General features: G+C 40.1%; 1 protein-coding gene across 1 annotated transcript; it reads right to left on the bottom strand.

Moving 5' to 3' along the window:
- Positions 1–3509: 3509 nt before the first annotated feature.
- Positions 3510–13122, bottom strand: FABP12 (fatty acid binding protein 12). Its single transcript, XM_058668389.1, has 5 exons — positions 13034–13122; positions 10795–10930; positions 7037–7209; positions 5059–5160; positions 3510–3643 (listed from the first exon to the last, which is right to left on the bottom strand). The coding sequence occupies exons 2-5, from the start codon at positions 10865–10867 to the stop codon at positions 3593–3595; spliced, it is 399 nt and encodes a 132-aa protein (XP_058524372.1). The 5' UTR covers positions 10868–10930; positions 13034–13122; the 3' UTR covers positions 3510–3592.
- Between the last annotated feature and the right edge of the window lie 4277 nt (positions 13123–17399).

The raw sequence follows: 17399 nt of genomic DNA on the forward strand, positions 1-17399 counted from the left end.
AGCAAAACCTAGTCGCTTTCCTCCCTAGGGGTACCCAAGTCCTCTGATTTGTTGAATGAGTAATTCTACTTTTTTTTTTTTTCAAGATTTGTTTTTGTTACAAAGTCAGATAAACAGAGAGGAGGAGAGACAGAGAGCAAGATCTTCCATCCAATGATTCACTTTCCAAGTGAGCACAACGGCTGGTGCTGCGCCGACCTGAAGCCAGGAACCAGGAACCTCTTCCAGGTCTCCCACGCGGGTGCAGGGTCCCAAGGCTTTGGGCCCTGCTGGACTGCTTTCCCAGGTCACAAGCAGGGAGCTGGATGGGAAGTGGAGCGGCCGGGACTAGAACCGGTGCCCACATGGGATCCTGGCACGTTCAAGGTGAGGACTTTAGCCACTAGGCCACGCCGCTGGGCCCAATAATCCTACTTCTATGACCTTCAGAGACCTGCCTAATGCTAGAAGTGTATTTAAATGACATCCCTATGTCAGTGTGGAAGTTCCCCATGTTACAACATACAACAGTATCCAACATTTTAAACATTTCCTCCATCTCTAAATGTTAAACTATAATGTATCAGGATTTTTGTTCCTCTTAGTCCAATCTCTCTCACCTCAAGTAGATGTTCTTTTTATGTGATGCGTTGAGCAAGTGTTTCCTGGAAAATCTGCCTCACACAAGGTATTGGTCAAGGCTTCACTGTTTGCTACCTGTTAAATCTTCATCTCAGAGAGGAAAGTTTTCCGGTAAGATTGAAAGTTGAGAATTTAGGAAAGAGATTTTGTCAAACATTACACATTCAGATTGGTGGTTTTGATTATGTATTATTATTATTATTATTTCTTTAAAAGGTAGAGCAATAGATATAAAAATAAAAGGAAAATATTTTATCCACTGGTTCACTCCTCAAATGACTACAGCAGCCAAGTCTGGGCTAGGACGAAGGCAGGAGCAAGGAATTGCATGCTTATCTCCCACAGAAGGGATTGGGCAAGAGCACTGTGACTGTCTTCTCTGCTTTTCCAGGCATGTTAGTAGGGAGTTATATATGAAGAGGAGCTAGTGAGACCAAGTGGCACCCCAATGAGGCATACTACTCTGCCAGCAGTGGCTTGCAAATTAGTGCTAGACCCACCATGTATTCACCTTATCTATTATTACACAGAAAGTCTCTAAGATAAACTCCAATAATTACAACCTTGATTTCCTGAGAATAATTTCGGCATAATGACTAAGAAACGTAGATTTACAAGATCTAGCTCTGAACATCATCAGCTGAGCAATTACAGGCAAATTATTTAATTTCTCCAAGGTTTGGTTTATGCTCTTAAAAGTATCTCAGGGATAACGCAGTTATGCTTAGTGCAGAACAGAGTGCACACCAAATCTCTTACCATCACTGCTCTTTGATTTTTGGACTCAGGTTATCATCATTTGGATTATTCAAATGCAACGTTATTTTTCAAAACTCATTCCTAGTGGGGAAATTCTTAACATGATCTCTGTTGAATAAACCCAAATAGCATCCTTTTCTTTAGTTAGTGGCTTCCTGATTTCTATTTTGGCCAAATCTGAGTCAAGGAATATGAATTTTTTAGAAACCACAAATTTTTTTAAATTGAGAAAGTTATGTATGTTTCACTAGGAAGAAGTCTAGAAGTCCTTAATTATCCTGACACTTGACTGTTGGGCAGAACTCAAATGATGCAAACTGCACCAAGGCTCCAGAACTGAAGGACAAACTCCAAGACAGGTATTGTGGATGGAATGTGTAGGAGACACTCCATGCTTGTTCAGGTCACACAGTGATGTTCAGTTCACACTGCTGATGCGTCTGCCACCCTGATGCTGTTTTCTATATGGTCAAGGTATCAATTCACCAAGACAGTGGTGACAGTTTTTTCTCTCCAGGTGAAAACTTTTGTTTTGTAATCTGTTTTTCAAAAACTCTTCAAGATTACCATGCCCAGGGGATGTCGCTCTACTATATCCCCTCTGTACTGAATTGACCAAGACAGCAAGCATGATATATTCTCCTGTCAAACTGTATTACATACACAGTATATGTGCAGCAAATCCTGAACAAAAATATCACATTGTTCATGTGCCTTGTTTATCTTGGCCAAGTTAGTTTAGACCAGCGGCCTATTCATATCTGAGAAATATAACTTCATTAACCACAACGACTTCCTGTTTGATTCCCAGACGTGTTGATTACCTTTCTTGAAAATCGTTGGCTGTTATTGAAGTGTACATATGTATGTATGTACGTGCAGCAGATGTTTTGAGGTTCTAGATGTCTCTAGACCTCACCTGACTATTGAGATATAAAATCATGTTATACCAATTTCTAAATGGCATGTTGTTACTCATAGTTTCTCAAACAAGACTCCAGCCCATGCAAAGCACCCCTTGCCCCTGAGCCCCTGCCCTACCAAGTGTCAGGGTGTTCTACTGGTATCTGATAACTATTCTTTCATCAACAGCCTTTCCTCTCTAGTTCTGACCACTTAGAAGGGTGTTTCCTTTACCCCAACAGGCACGGCATTTGCCCCAAAGCAAGGGGTGCTCTTCCCTGAAGCCCCCAAGTCTTTGATCTTGGTGTCCAGGCAGTGCTGGGCTCCATTCCAATAAGGGGACTACCTCTACCCTGCTCCTATGCAGTAAGCTGTCACCTGTGCCTACAGCAGAGCTGTGCCTGGTCAAAGCATGCACTGCACCTCAGGGAAACGGCTCAAACTTCCACCTGGAGTTCTCTCACCATCCAGTGCCTGCAGCTCAGGAGACAGTTATTGTCCTATGCCTTCCCTGGTCTTCTTTCTCTCTTCAACACGCTGAAAAAATAGGAGAGCACTTCCCTCACTCCCACTAAACTATCATGATCTCACATCCATCAGTTGAGGCAAATAAGCAGTGAGGCCACAGGTGCAGAGGGAAAACTAAGTCTAATACTGTGTGAGTGTGTGAGATTTGGTGCAAATAAAACAGGATTTCATTTTGATAGTCTGCAGTGATGATGGTGAAGAAGGGGTTATAGTGTTGTTTGTTAGGGTCTTCCCAATGCAACTGAGATGTTATTAGTGAGAAAACATTTCTTAGTTACTTCTTCAAACAAGTATTTTCTTAGCAGAATGAAGAACACGTAGAATTTAAAGAATGGGAAGCACCTGGCTCCTGGCTTCAGATTGGTTCAGTTCTGGCTAGTACAGCTACTTGTGGAATGAACCAGTGGATGGAAGATTATTCTCTCTGTCTCTCCATCTGTCTGTAAATTTGTGTTTCCAATAAAAATAAATAAATCTTATTTTCAAAAAAAGAATGTAAAGAATAGGCATAATATGAAAAGTCAGAATAAAACCAACATAAAGTGCTTTGGTGCAGGTACTCTCCCTGTGCTCAAGAGGTTGCATGATCCTGGTTTCTCTTCAGTAACAATTCCAGGGCTTACGTGATGCCTGCCTATTTCACAGAGCAACCAAAACCACTGATGCTTGTGCAAAGAAAGGCTCTCCCTTATTAGCAGTCACGTTTCACATCAGAGTTTTATTTTGACAACCTGCGCAGTTTGGATCACAGTATGGGAGCGCTTGAGACCTGAGAGTGCTTTTAAACTCTCTCATACGTCCGAGTGCAAATGACGTTGTTCACAGCACTTTCCTAGGAGACAAAAGGAGCACAAGCAGTTGAGTATTATTGATAAAAGTATCATTTAGAATGATGTAGACTAAGGACTATCCATATATCCATTCCTTGAAAGTCTTAGAAAGAGATACATAGAATCTATAGATCAGACCGCTTTGTTAGCTGATTTTAGAATATACATATACATGGAAAATCAAATAAAGAGATACAGAATGATAAATAGATAAATAAGATTTTTTTCATAAAAAAGAAGAAGGTACTTCACAATGTTCATAGACAACTAAATTTCAACATGAGTTTATTGTGGTGCAAATGTTTGTGAAATCTACGCATATAAAGGTCCCTTGACAGTTCATACAAAATGCTTATTATGAAAACTGTGTATGGATTACAAAATATTGTTTGCTCCAAAATAAATTTCTTTCTCATTCTATTCTCTTTGAGCTTTTGAAGAACCATTAATTAAATGTATCTACATAGAATGTATAAATATTTATATGAGAAAGCACTGAAGCATTTTTGCTGTCTTATTCTATATATTCAAATACTCTATATTTCAAATAATAACACTGACTTACACTAATGTAGTGCATGACATTTTCTCAGAAAACCCTTCCATGAACACCTCCTTTTATGAAAAACTTTATTAATATGTTAAATTCTCATTGTCTACATCTTGAAGGTAAGGAATTTAAATCTTGGAAAAAATAAACAATTCCTCCAAAATCTTACAAAGTAATTGGCAGAGGTAGAAATCCATATCCTTGAATTTCAGGTCCAGTGTGCCATTTATTGTTCATGTGCCATTTATTAACTGGCTATTTATTGAAGTGTGTGTTTGTTGACCAATGTCATCATACAAAGCATTAAAGCAAGCATACTGAGACTTTTCTTTTGACTTTATAAAGAACAAAATATACTCTCCATTGTAGAAAATAAAAAATTCCTATACTAAGAAAGGAGGATAGTTTTTTTTTATCTCCACAAAAATCTTGTATTTTTCCCTTAAAACTCTTATTGGCTTAATTCACTTTCCTCATTCACTTGGAGGGGATGGGATTTGGAAGCAGAATCACTGATAGACTTTCCTCTGCTCCACAGCAATGTGAAAGATGATGAAAAACTTTCTTAGGAAAAAGCCACCCCAATCCCTGGTCAAATCTTTGTTGCACAGATACAATCTTGCCTTTGCTTTTCCAATGCGTCCAACCAGTAAAATACACAAGTTGTGCACTTTGTAACTTTTCAGTTCCTCCATCCATGCACATTTTCCAGTATTTAAGATTTTGCCTTTCTCTACTAATGTTTTTCCTTAGTTCTTAACAGAGAAACAGAAAACTGGCGTTCATTTGCACTGACGTTGAACAAATTGGGTGCCTTAGACCAGATGTTACAGTAGAGGAAAAAACGACGAGAAAGCGCTCACTCACCACCACCATCCTCCCATCCACCAATTTTCTTCTGATGGTGGTTTCCTTGTCTCCCCAGTCCTGAATGTGGATCATGGCATCATTATCCAAGGTTACTGTACTCTGAAAAACAGACAAAGCAAATTCAGATCAGACTGTCAACATTACAACACCACAGTTTATTGGGTGCTGAATCCTTTTCAGTGGTTGTGATCCTGTCAGGTCATTTTAGAAGGGTGTTTTACAATCCTATTTATGGTAAAACTTTGTCAGTAATAAGCTCATTGTCTGATTCTGATGGGAAAAAAAAACTTGCTTACATACCTAAGGTATAACACATATCTTAAAGAATAGGTTAAACTTTCTTTTTTATCATTTAATGTTTAGACTGTTATAGTTTTGTTCAAAGATTCTTAAATTGGAAGCGTAAAAACACTTGTGAAGCAAATTCAGATTCTCATTGTAAGAGTTCATTGAAAAAGAAGAGTCTTATTTCCTCTTCTGATTTCCCAATAGAATTTTCCAACAATGTATTCTGGTCATTGTTCATTTTACGTTTAGCGCATACATGTTTATAAAGTGTTTTCAGTCAAAATTCTTCCATTTTTTAACCTATAGGAATCTAAGAGCTCATGTTTCTTTAATTGACATCTGATAAATGGTATAATAGGCCCTCCCTTTGGGATATCACCCTCTGGGTAGTTTTACAATCCTCTGTTAAGTCCCGTTATTCAAACAAGTAACTACTGAGCAACGATGATGGACCAAGGACTGAGTTCTGTGAAAGAGACAAGAAATTCTGTTTGGGAAGAGCTTACATTCTGGTATGAGGGAACAGACAATATACCAATAAAAGCAAACTGTAAGTAAATGATGTGCACTGATGAGCTATGAATGAACCCTGTGTGTGCTGCTTTCAGACTAAGGCAATGCTACAATTCCCAGTGCCTCTGTTCCAGGTAAACCAGCTGCAGGGTGATAGGAAATCCTTTGTCTTGGGCTCCTGAGAGACTGAGAGGAGCAGATCCCCTACCCCCTACCCCACATATCCCCATCGATTCCACTCCAACTCTACACCTGTACTGTGAATTAGAAGTAAATCCCCAATGTCTGAAACCAGAGAACCTGTGATTCATTTGTTAGAGTGTCATGTTTGGTCTTTAGCAGCCAACACAAACTATATTAATTGGGATTTATGTGTGACAAACTGCTGCAAAGTGGGAAGAGAGGGCTGGGACTAAGTGGGGTCTGCTAAGCACCCACCCCAGACAGGGGAACTCCAGGGAATGGAAATTTATTTTCCTTGAAAATCAGTTACAGAGAGAGGGGAAGACATAGAAAGAGTAATCTTCCATCTCCTGGTTCACCTCTCCAAATGACTGCCATGGCCAGAGCTGGCCATTCTGATGCCGGACGCGAGGGACTTTCTCCAGATCTCTCAGGTGGGTACAGAGGCCCAAGACTTTAGGCCATCCTCCGCTGCTTTCCCAGGCCACCAGCAGGGAGCTGGATTGGAAATAGTGCCCATATGGGACATAGGCATCACAAGTGGAAGATAAGCGTGCTACACCATCACACTGCTCCCCTCAGTTTTACTTTTTAAACTTTAGTAAATTATTTTTGTTTTGTTTTATTTGACAAGCAGAAAGAGACTTTCCATCTGATGGTTTATTCCCCAAATGCCTGCAATAGCCATGACCAGGCCAGGCTAAAGCCAGAAGCCTGGAACACAACTCAAATCTGCTACTTCAGTGTCAGAAGTTCGAACACTCGAGCCATCACTGCTGCCTCCTAGTACCTGGAATTGAAGCAGATCTGGGGCTCAAACCCAGACCTCTAAGTATGGAATATGAAGCATCCACTTAATTGTTGCTCCAAACACTCAACCCTAAATTTAAATTTTAGGCAAAATTTCAACTAATAAAAACTTTAGCCATGTGGAAAACATAATTGTGTACTTACTTGGGATGATTCCTTATTTACATGTTAGAGAGCTTACCTTGGTTTTACGGCCACCTGGGGTAGTTTCTTCAAACTCTTCTCCCAGTTTAAAGGAGATCTTATTGTTTTTAAAGATGCTTTTGGTTTTTATAGTGATCACATCCCCATCTGTGCTGATGGTCACAGTGGGTTTTGCCAGAGAGCCCAGTTTCCTACTGGCTTTTCCAATTCCTGGAAATCAGATAAAACAAAGTCTGTTCTTGGCTTCAAAAACTTTATCTGTGTAGCTCTTTGCTAACAAGGAGATTTGTGAATTCAATAGATATAATGCTACATGAATTCAAACAGTTAAAGCTATAACTCCAACAATACATATTAACGAATTATTTTGCACAAACAATGAGCCCCTAGTTTTGTTTTGTTTCTTTATTGATCATCCTGATTCACCAGCCCAGTGTTTGTGTCACTGATTCATCAATTCCTTTGAAAATCTGATTAAAGCTGAGAATCATGTCCCCATTTTTAAAATATACCCATTTATATACAAATAGAATGCTTTAGTACCAGTTCTTCCAGCCCTTTATATCTTCCTTACATCCTTACACATACACATTTATAGGATTTCTTTTCTCTATATAATTTTTGAAAGATTTATTTTTTTTTTGAAAGGCAGATTTACAGCTCTGCCCTCTGTTGGTTTACTCTCCAAATGTCTGTAATGGCCAGGGCTGAGCTTATCCAAAGATAGGAGGCAGGAACTTCTTCTGGGTCTCCCCCTTGGGTGCAGGGGCATGAGAACTTGAGTCATCCTCTGCCACTTTCCCAAGCCGCAAACAGGGAGCTGGATTGGAAGTGGAATGACCAGGACAAGAATTAGCAACTATATGGGATTGCCAGCACTACAGGCAGAGGAATAGACTGCTAAGCCACTGGGGCAGCTCCTTTTTAGGTAATATTTTTCCTGTGGTAAAAATACACGTGATGGCAAAGATTAGTTACTCCTCACTAGGGTATTGAAGATTTCTCTGCACACCCCTCCTGAAACTGTTCACCTAAACTGTTGACATATGTCTTGGTAGAGTTACAGAGTTAGACTACCCGAAAAACAGCCAGGTTCAGCAAAATCATGCTTCAATGCTATAAACTGCTAAATACTAAAATGAAAATAGACATGAGACAGCTGAACAGTAATCCATAGCCATTTTAGGGTGTATAGGACCCGGTTGTATATAAACTAATAATTGAAATGTCAATGCAGAAATCACAGAATGTGGTTCAGAACTTGCATTCTTTTTTATTCTTTTTCTCTTTTAACATATTGGTTACTCAGTACCATGTCAACTAATTCCATAACGTTGTAAATTGTCACTGCTGTAATGTCAGGGCTTTTAATTGAACGGGATGATACTCTGCCGGCTCTACCTTCAGACCAGAGATGGTCTCCCCAAGAAACCGTTGAACTTATCTGGACAATAAGATGCTGGACTTTATGCTTGGTTGATGCTTGCAATGAAAGAATCTCAACTGAATTTGAACTGTGGTAATGCAACAAGGTGGAGGAATCCACCATGGGGGGGGGGAGTTTGGGGGGAGAATCCCAGTGCCTATAAAACTGTATCACATAATGCAATGTAATCAATTAAAAAAAAAGAAGGCAATCAGAAAAAATACACGTGATGAAAGATTAGTTATTCCTTACTAAGGTATGGAAGATTTCTCTGCACACCCCTCCTAAAACTGTTCCATGCCTCAACTGTTGACAAAGGCCTTGTTAGATTTATAAGCCAGTTTAGACTATCCTAAAATCTACCAAGTTCAGCAAAATTATGCATCAACACAATAAACCGCTAAAAAGGGCTCGGCAGCGTGGCCTGGTGGCTAAGGTCCTCGCCTTGATCCCATGTGGCCTCTGGTTCTAATCCCGGCAGCTCCACTTCCTCTCTCTCTCTCCTCCTCTCAGTATATCTGACTTTGTAATAAAAAATAAAATAAAAAAATAAATCTTTAAAAAAAAAAAAAACAAAACAATAAACCGCTAAATACTAAAATAGACACGAGACAGCTGAATAGCACCCTATAGCCACTTAAGGTGTATAGCAGTTGGTTCTGTGTACAAACAAAAATTGAAGGGTCAATGAAGTAGCCACAGGATGTGGTTAAGAACTTGCACTATTATAACGTATTGATTACTCAATACCATGTCAATTAATTCCATAATGTAGTAAATTGTTGTTGATGTTGTGCTGAGGCTTCTAATTGATCGGGATGATATTCTGCCAGCTCTACCTTCAGACCAGAGAAGGTCTCCCCAAGAAACTGTTGAATTTATCTGGACAATAAGATGCTGGACTCTATGCTTGGTATATGTTTGCAACGAAAGAATCTTGACTTAATTTGAACTGTAATACTGCAACTAGGTGGAGGAATCCACCATGGGGGAAGGGCAGGGGGAGGGGATGGGGGAATTCCAGTGCCTACGAAACTGTGTCACATAATGCAGCGTAATTAATAAAAAAAAATACACGTGATGTAAGCTTAGTTTTTTAAACTATTGTAAGTGAATAATTCACTACCATTAAGTATATCAAAATATTGTGCAACCATCACCATTACACATAACATTTGTAAAGTATAAATAGTATATCTATCATCATTCAACTTGATTTCATCTCTGATCTGAATGTCCTGATGATCTTCCATGCCATGCATACATATAAGTATTTTATATCTTCACAACATTCCATGGTATGTATATACCAAAATGGATTGTATCTTTCCTTCATTAATGACCAGTTAGTTTGTTTCTATCTTCATTGTTGCAACTAATTCTGTGGCATAGATCTTTGCACATACTGCTTGGGGGGAAGTAAGTTAAGCTGCTGCCTATGATACCAGCACCCCATAAGATCCCCAATTCAAATTCCAGCTGCTTCATTCCCGATCCATCTGCCTGATAAGCCACCTTGGAAAGCAGCTTCTACTAGTCATGTGGGAGACATGTGTAGAGTTCCAGGCTCCTGGATTCAGCATGGCCAGGCCCACACAATTGTGGTCATTTACAGAGCAGGCCCATAGGGAGACAATCTTTCTGTCTGTCTGTCTGTCTCTCTCTCTCTCTCTCTCTCCTTCAAATAAATAAAACCAATCTTTTTTAAAAGCAAAAAAATAAATAAATAACTCCCTAAGCTTGGAAGAGAATATGCATTATAGAAACGTGCTAATATAGTTCATGGAAATCATATTATGAAATCTGACAACTGCAAGATTCAAGCAGCTGGCTGGCAGTCTCCCCAAACTACTCCTGCCCTAACCTCTATGGCCTGTGGCTGTACTCTGTATGATAAAGAGCACTTTGCTCACACAGTGAAGGATCTTTAGGCAGGGACATTATTCTGGATTGTCAGAGTGGACACTAAACAAAGTCACATATTTCTTTCAGCCACCAAAATCTAGATAATATGATCGAGTCTGAAGATCTGCTAATGGCTAGACCAAATGTCAGTACAGATAATCATTAAAGTGATTGTGTCATTTCTAAAATCATCCATTAAAGTCATTTTCTACTTTATAAGTGATATATGCATGTTTCGTGTATGTAAATTCACAACAAATTACCTGAGAGATATATCAGTTTGAACCTACTGAACTTCATTGTGGTGTTAAATCAATATTGTTTCTGTATGGAAAATTAAGGAATCCAAGATGTAATCTTAGTTCACACAGAGCAAGTGCTGTGCTTCTAAAAGCCCTTTTTGTTGAGTTTTGTTTCTAGCTTTTCAAACTACTGAATATGATATTTATGTAACTATGGCTCACCCAGTTCTTTCATGTATTCTTGAAAATTTTCACAAGAAACAGACTTCCATGTTCCTTGCAGTTGGTCCACCATCTTGTCTGAGATGAGTTGTTCCCAAAGAAAAGGAATTTCATATGCATGTGCTGTTGGTATGCCCTGAAACAATATTAGGATTTTTTAAAAATATAGTTCTGGGTAAGTAGTGCAACGAGAAACGTCAAGAGAGAAAAAGGAAGGTTCTTTTATGCATAGATAAGTGGGGATGAAGATGGAAACATGGCAGTTTTTAGCAGAACTACTCACAACTTCTTAGCACCAATTTAGGAGCAAAACTAAATATCATTTCTTTCCCCTAAATCTTGTCATACATACACCAAGAGTGGTCCTGGGTAGTTATGTTTATGCCATTGGACTCCTGGGTCCCTATTCTCTGTCCCTAAGCCAGGGTTGTTCAGAAAAAGCCCATATCCTGGCTGCTTGAAGATCTCACATTCTCACATTTGAAAAACTTGAACCAGAAACCCAAGAATCTTCACAACTTTTTTTTTTTTTCATTTGAAGTAAAATGTTTAGTTGGGTCCAGGACAAATATTTTCTTCTATGTGCATACTGAATAAGATTGGAATAGAGAAATAAAAATAAGGAAGGAGATTATGTTGCACACTCAGACCACACACACAAGTTCATTACTGTTACACATGCAGCTTCTCCAAATGTTACAGTCATGATTGCCACTAGTACACTAAGTATCTCCTTCATAAAGCTTCCTCAATTTATGTTTTTCTTCCTTTCAACCTTGACCATAATATTTTCAGGTCCAATGAATTTTTAAGAAATCGGAATATGGGAAAAAAGAATGTAATAGCAAATACATCAACTAGGAAGATGAAATTTCAGATGCTAAGATAAAGGGCAAACATATCCTTATATGTGCCAAAACCACTGAGGACATCATTGTTAATTTATGGAGGTGCTCTATGTCCACATGTTGATACAGAGTTACTTAGAAAACTAAAACTCCTTAGCACTTTAAAAATTCACCTAAGGCAAAAAAGATGTACAGAGTTTTATAATTCCCATTAAAATGCTACACTTCCAAATTTCAATATATCCAAAGGCACTTACTCATGTATACAGTCTTTCTTGATAATAATTCACCCAACCTTTGTGGAACAACTAGTAGTGTACAGCTAATATGAGGCTAAACAAATCTGGGTATTTTGTTTAAAATTCCTAATTATAGTTGACAAAACCACTGTAGTTTTTTTAATTGATCATAGTTTCCCAAGTTAAATAATTTAGCCTTGTAATGTTTTCTACATTTAGATGAATGAGTTACAAGTTAATGCTCACTCAGTTTGATAGACATGAAGCTGAAGTCAAGAAATGATCCATCATGGAGGGCACTACAGGTACTAAAATTAGGTACAGGAGGTCCTCAATCCTAGAATTTTTCAGGAAAATGTGCTGTGGTATATGTTAGAAGCACCTTGATTTTCAGCTCAGGAAAATCATTTCATCGGAAATCACTTCCTCTAAAAGCAGTATTAATCAGCCTCTCTTGGTGGGCAGGCTAGACTTGCAAGAACATCATTAGCAGCATGAGGAGAAAAAGCCCACATACAGCTCCTATTGGTTGCTATGGCCCCCTTATTCAGGTGTCATCCATCAAGTCAGACCAAAGATTGGTTAACACCCACTGCAGCCTAGCTATTTATTTTGTCTTTGTTCAGTGTCCCTTTGACAAATGACTTATTTCTAATTTTCACTAATATATGAGCGTAAAATATCTTTACATGTGATGTCCACTCTCACGTACCCTTCTACACTGATCTGTGCGGAATATCTTTGGCTACAGCTTTTCAGATCTTTCCCTTTTGACTGCTGGCCAGCCTATCAGACTATTCACCTCTACCCATGACTGTCTATATGATCCTCTCTCAAGCCACTACTCTGTCCACAAAGAATGACAACAGTTGTACCACCCTGAACTTTATCCTTGGAGTTTTTCATACAAATATTTCACATGTACCTGCATCACAAGTGTAATAATAATAATAATAATAATAATAATAATAAACATTGGTCATTTTTTGGCTGGTTCCCACACACTGAACTGAGCGACCCACAAACCCACTCGGGCCCCTCGCCCCCTTCCCTTTCAGTTGGTCATTTGGCGTTGTCATTGAGTCCTAGGCATAATCTGAGGGAGGAGTGCTGGGTAATACCAGCATCTAGGCCACTTACTCCCACGGTTACCTTTTGATTTCTGGCCTTGCTCAGGATTAATCCAAGATGCAGTTTCGATCTTACGGTGGATGGACTGTTTCTGGGTCTGTCTGGGTCTGTCTGGGTCTGTGCCTCTGCAGGATCTGAGAGAACTCAGCTCACAATGGGCAGTTCTAAATGCATTGTTACCTGGTATCCCTTTTGTCAAGAATTCTGTGCCAGCTGGGCCCCAGTGATACATCAGAGACTCTCTCTTAAGGGACCTATGGGTCCCTGTTTGGAGGGTACAGCCTCCAGAGCTGTATGTTGTGCAATTCCCACTGGAGCTTCCTATGTGTATGCCACATTGTGCCTTGTCTTACAACTAACACCTCCAACAGCACAGAATTTGCCAGTCACGCACTTAGTCTAAGCAGCAAGGCTGCTGTACTATAACCCTAACTTCCTGTAGATTTTCTTGCTGCTCCATGCCCTGCCAAAGCAGGGAGTCTTTCATGTTATCCAGTAGATGGGCTGAAGCATGTTTCTACAAGTACACTCTGCAGCCATCATATATCCCACACATATATTAGTAGATGAGATAAAATGCAGAAAGTTGATGTCCTCTCATACTGTCTTAGTCCCTTTTGTATTTACCTGGGGCTTGACATTGTAAAGCAAGTTGAGTTGGCTCACAATTCTGGTATGGGAAGGCTCCTACTATATGGCATTGTAGTTGAGTGAGGTTCCCTCTGGCTGGGAAGGGACCCTGCTATGTGCAAAAGAGACACACCCAGGAGCAAGGAAGAGGTGAGATGAGAAAGAACTTTCTCATTTATAATTTATTCTCTCCCAGGAAGGAACTCATCCCTTGCTTCAAGAACTAACCCACCAGGTAAGCCTAGCATGAGGGTCTTCCAGTGGCATTGCTCCAGTCACCAAATTACCTTTTACTGGTCCCTACCTCCTCAATACTGTTATATTAGGAGCTGAGTTTCCAACACTTGCATGTTTAGGGCACAAACTATACTTAAGCTATCACAAAGCTTAGTCTTGACTAAGTTGAACCCCTAAAATATTTTAGGGACAATCCCCCAGTTATGACTAACTTTAATTCATACTCTGATGGCATGTACCCTCCCACTCCAATATGCAGGTCACTTCTTGCTCATTGTCTGATTATTGTGTCATATGTCTAGACAGCACAGATCTCATCTGCATCTCCAGTCCTTGAATTCTTCAGATCTGTCAGAACAGTACTGATTTCTGCCATCTACCCATTCACCACTACCACTTGTAGTATTTTTGGATTCACCATCTTAGCCAGGGATGGGCAGGAGACAGGAGTTACGGGGATGAGAAGGTGGGTGTACAATTTTTATGAACCTCCACTTTGCTCTCATTGTTTAAAGATTTGTTTGTTTTTTGTTTTTAAGATTTATTATTTATTTATTTTTATTACAAAGCCAGATATACAGAGAGGAGGAGAGACAGAGAGCAAAATCTTCCATCCAATGATTCACTCTCCAAGTGACCACAACGGCCAGTGCTGCGCCAATCCGAAGTCAGGAACCAGGAACCTCTTCCAGGTCTCCCACGCGGGTGCAGGGTCCCAAAGCTTTGGGCCGTCCTTGACTGCCTTTGCAGGCCACAAGCAGGGAGCTGGATGGGAAGTGGAGCTGCCGGGAGTAGAACCAGCACCCATATGGGATCCTGGTGTGTTCAAGGCAAGGACTTTAGCAGCTAGGCCATGCTGCCGGGCCCAAAATTTGTTTGTTTTTATTGCAAAGTCAGATTTACAGAGAGGAGGAGAGACAGAGAGGAAGATCTTTCATCCGATGATTCACTCTCCAAGTGACCGCAATGGCAAGTGCTGCGCCAATCCGAAGTCAGGAGCCAGGAGCTTCCTCCAGGTCTCCCATGCAGGTACAGGGTCCCAAGGCTTTGGGCCCTGCTGGACTGCTTTCCCAGGTCACAAGCAGGGAGCTGGATGGAAAGTGGAGTTACTGGGATTAGAATCAGCGCCTGTATGGGATCCCAGAGCATTCAAGGCGAGGACTTTAGCCACTAGACCACCGCACTGGGCCCCCCTTTGCTCTCATTTTGTTTGAATGAGAAATATTCAAGGTGGACATTACTCCACCAGCCAGGTATATCGATTCTGATTAGAGAAATAACCCTTGAATAAGCCCCAAAGCCAAGTGGACCTTGCTAGGAGCCAGACTTTGGCTAGCACCCTGTTTATTACCTACCTAACTCTGCAACCCTTCACTCTAACATGATGTTTCAGAGCTCTGTAAATCAATGGTAACACAGACATAGTACCTTAAACTGCTTATTTATCCTTTCATTTAGGTCTCTTTTGATGACAATGAAGGAAATTAATAGCACAATTTGATCATGAATTTTCATGGTTCTTCTTAAAGAGGATTTTCCACATATTTAGTCAATATTTTCCTAGTGTGAAAACTGGTTTAGGTTTTGGGGGCAAGCAAAGGATCATGACTTCCTGTCGAGGTGATCAGTCTTGGGCTGCTACTCAACCTTTCATTGCTTCTTTAGTTTATACAAGTATATATTAAGTAGATACCCATTTATGGTGCTACCAGAGATTCAGTTCTGTTTCTGCGTTTTCTATTTGGCATGGAGGGAGAGGAGATACAGCTAGACAGAAAGAGAGTGCCCCCACTTACTGGTTCACTCCTCAAATGTCTGTAACAATGTGGCTGGGCCAGGCCAAAGCCAGGAACAATGAACTTCATCCAAACCTCCCCTGTGGGTGACAGGAACTCGGTCACAGGGGTCCCTACTATCATCTTGTCACTGGGGCAAGTAACTGCCTCTCAGTGTTCTTCCACATATCTATAAATTCCCCTAAATAAGCCCCTCTTAACTGTAACTTCACCCTTGCCCCACATTGTAATTATACTGTCCTGGCTTCTGGCAAAAAAAAAGGGAGGCATCTGAACCATTTTGTTTCAAATTCTTTTCTATTTCATTGCTCTCAACTAGCAATGCATACTCAGTGACAAACCAAGTGAAACCATCAGTGCTTTCCTGGTGTCCTGCTGAGTGGTGTAACTTCTGGATCGTCTCACAGAATATAATCATCTGCCTGCTCTTCTGATACAAACACACGGAGCCACACACACACCGAGTAGTCCTCCCTTTATTTTGTGATTCATTCCAAAATCCTTAGTGGATGCCTAAAACTGTGGAGATACAAAATATTAGGTACTTTTTGTGAGGCCAACGAGATAAGCACTACACTACGGAAATGACATCTTAGGTACTTGTTGTATGCCCGGATACCTGTAAGAAAGTATAACTTACAGATCAAACATCATAATATTAACTAAAGATAAAATACAGAAGTTTTAATATACTTGAATATATAACAACACTACTGCGCATGAGCTCTCTCTGCCTCTCTGTATCACCCTATCTGGAGTCCTCACGTCATTCTTCCCTTTTGGTAATGGGAGATTTACAATGTTATGACTGATTACAGCTAACTGAAACTTCAGAGAGAAAACCTTGGGTAGGGGGAGACTACAGTGCACATAGGTGCAGACACACACACACATTTCCATCCTGCAGAAAACTACTGTGGTTTTATTGACCCACAGCAGAAGTACAGATCTCATTCTTCACAAAGAAGCAGAGGACCCTACCATAAAGGGGTTTCCAGCCTTTGGCAACTCAAACTTGAGTTCTTTCAATTAAGCAATTTGAAGTCTACTGGAACCAAACAGGTTGCTGTGGGCACACCACACGGCATGCAAGGAAAATACAAGCCTTATTCACTTGCTTTTCATTCCATAAACGCGTGAGTTCTTATCGATTTCCAGGTGCTCCTGCTGGATCTCGCCCACCACTGAGTGTGCACAGTGAAGACTGATAGAGATGTTCAAACTGTTCCAACATTATTAACTGGAACCTAAAACTGCACTAAAATCCCTGCTGTTTCTACATGCTCTCTAGTGATACAGTAGGCAGAGGACAAGTCAGTATTTTGGAGCACAGGCTGTCATTCTTGGACATCTAAGAGGTCTTCAAAAAGTTTATGGGAACTAGATTATTGTGGGAAACCTAAACATGGATTATTAAAAAGAATTACACCAAAATAGATTTAGTCTTTAATTCCATAGTTACAAACTTTTTAAAGTACTTTCATATACAAACTGCAGCTGAGCACTTAACCACATGATCTACCACACCTAAAACATCTGCTCTCTGCCTCTTCCAGCTAAAAACGGCCAATCCTTGTCATCCGATGATTTACAACCAGCTTCTTTATTGCCTGCAGTAGGTAACAGCTTTCCTCCTATGTTTTATAATTATGTCATGGATATGCTAACAGAAAATGTAGCACCAGGAATCAAGTTCTGCTATATAATAAATTCACATGAGAAAC

This window comes from Ochotona princeps, chromosome 9 (genome assembly GCF_030435755.1).
Source record: "Ochotona princeps isolate mOchPri1 chromosome 9, mOchPri1.hap1, whole genome shotgun sequence".
Lineage (NCBI taxonomy): Eukaryota > Metazoa > Chordata > Mammalia > Lagomorpha > Ochotonidae > Ochotona > Ochotona princeps.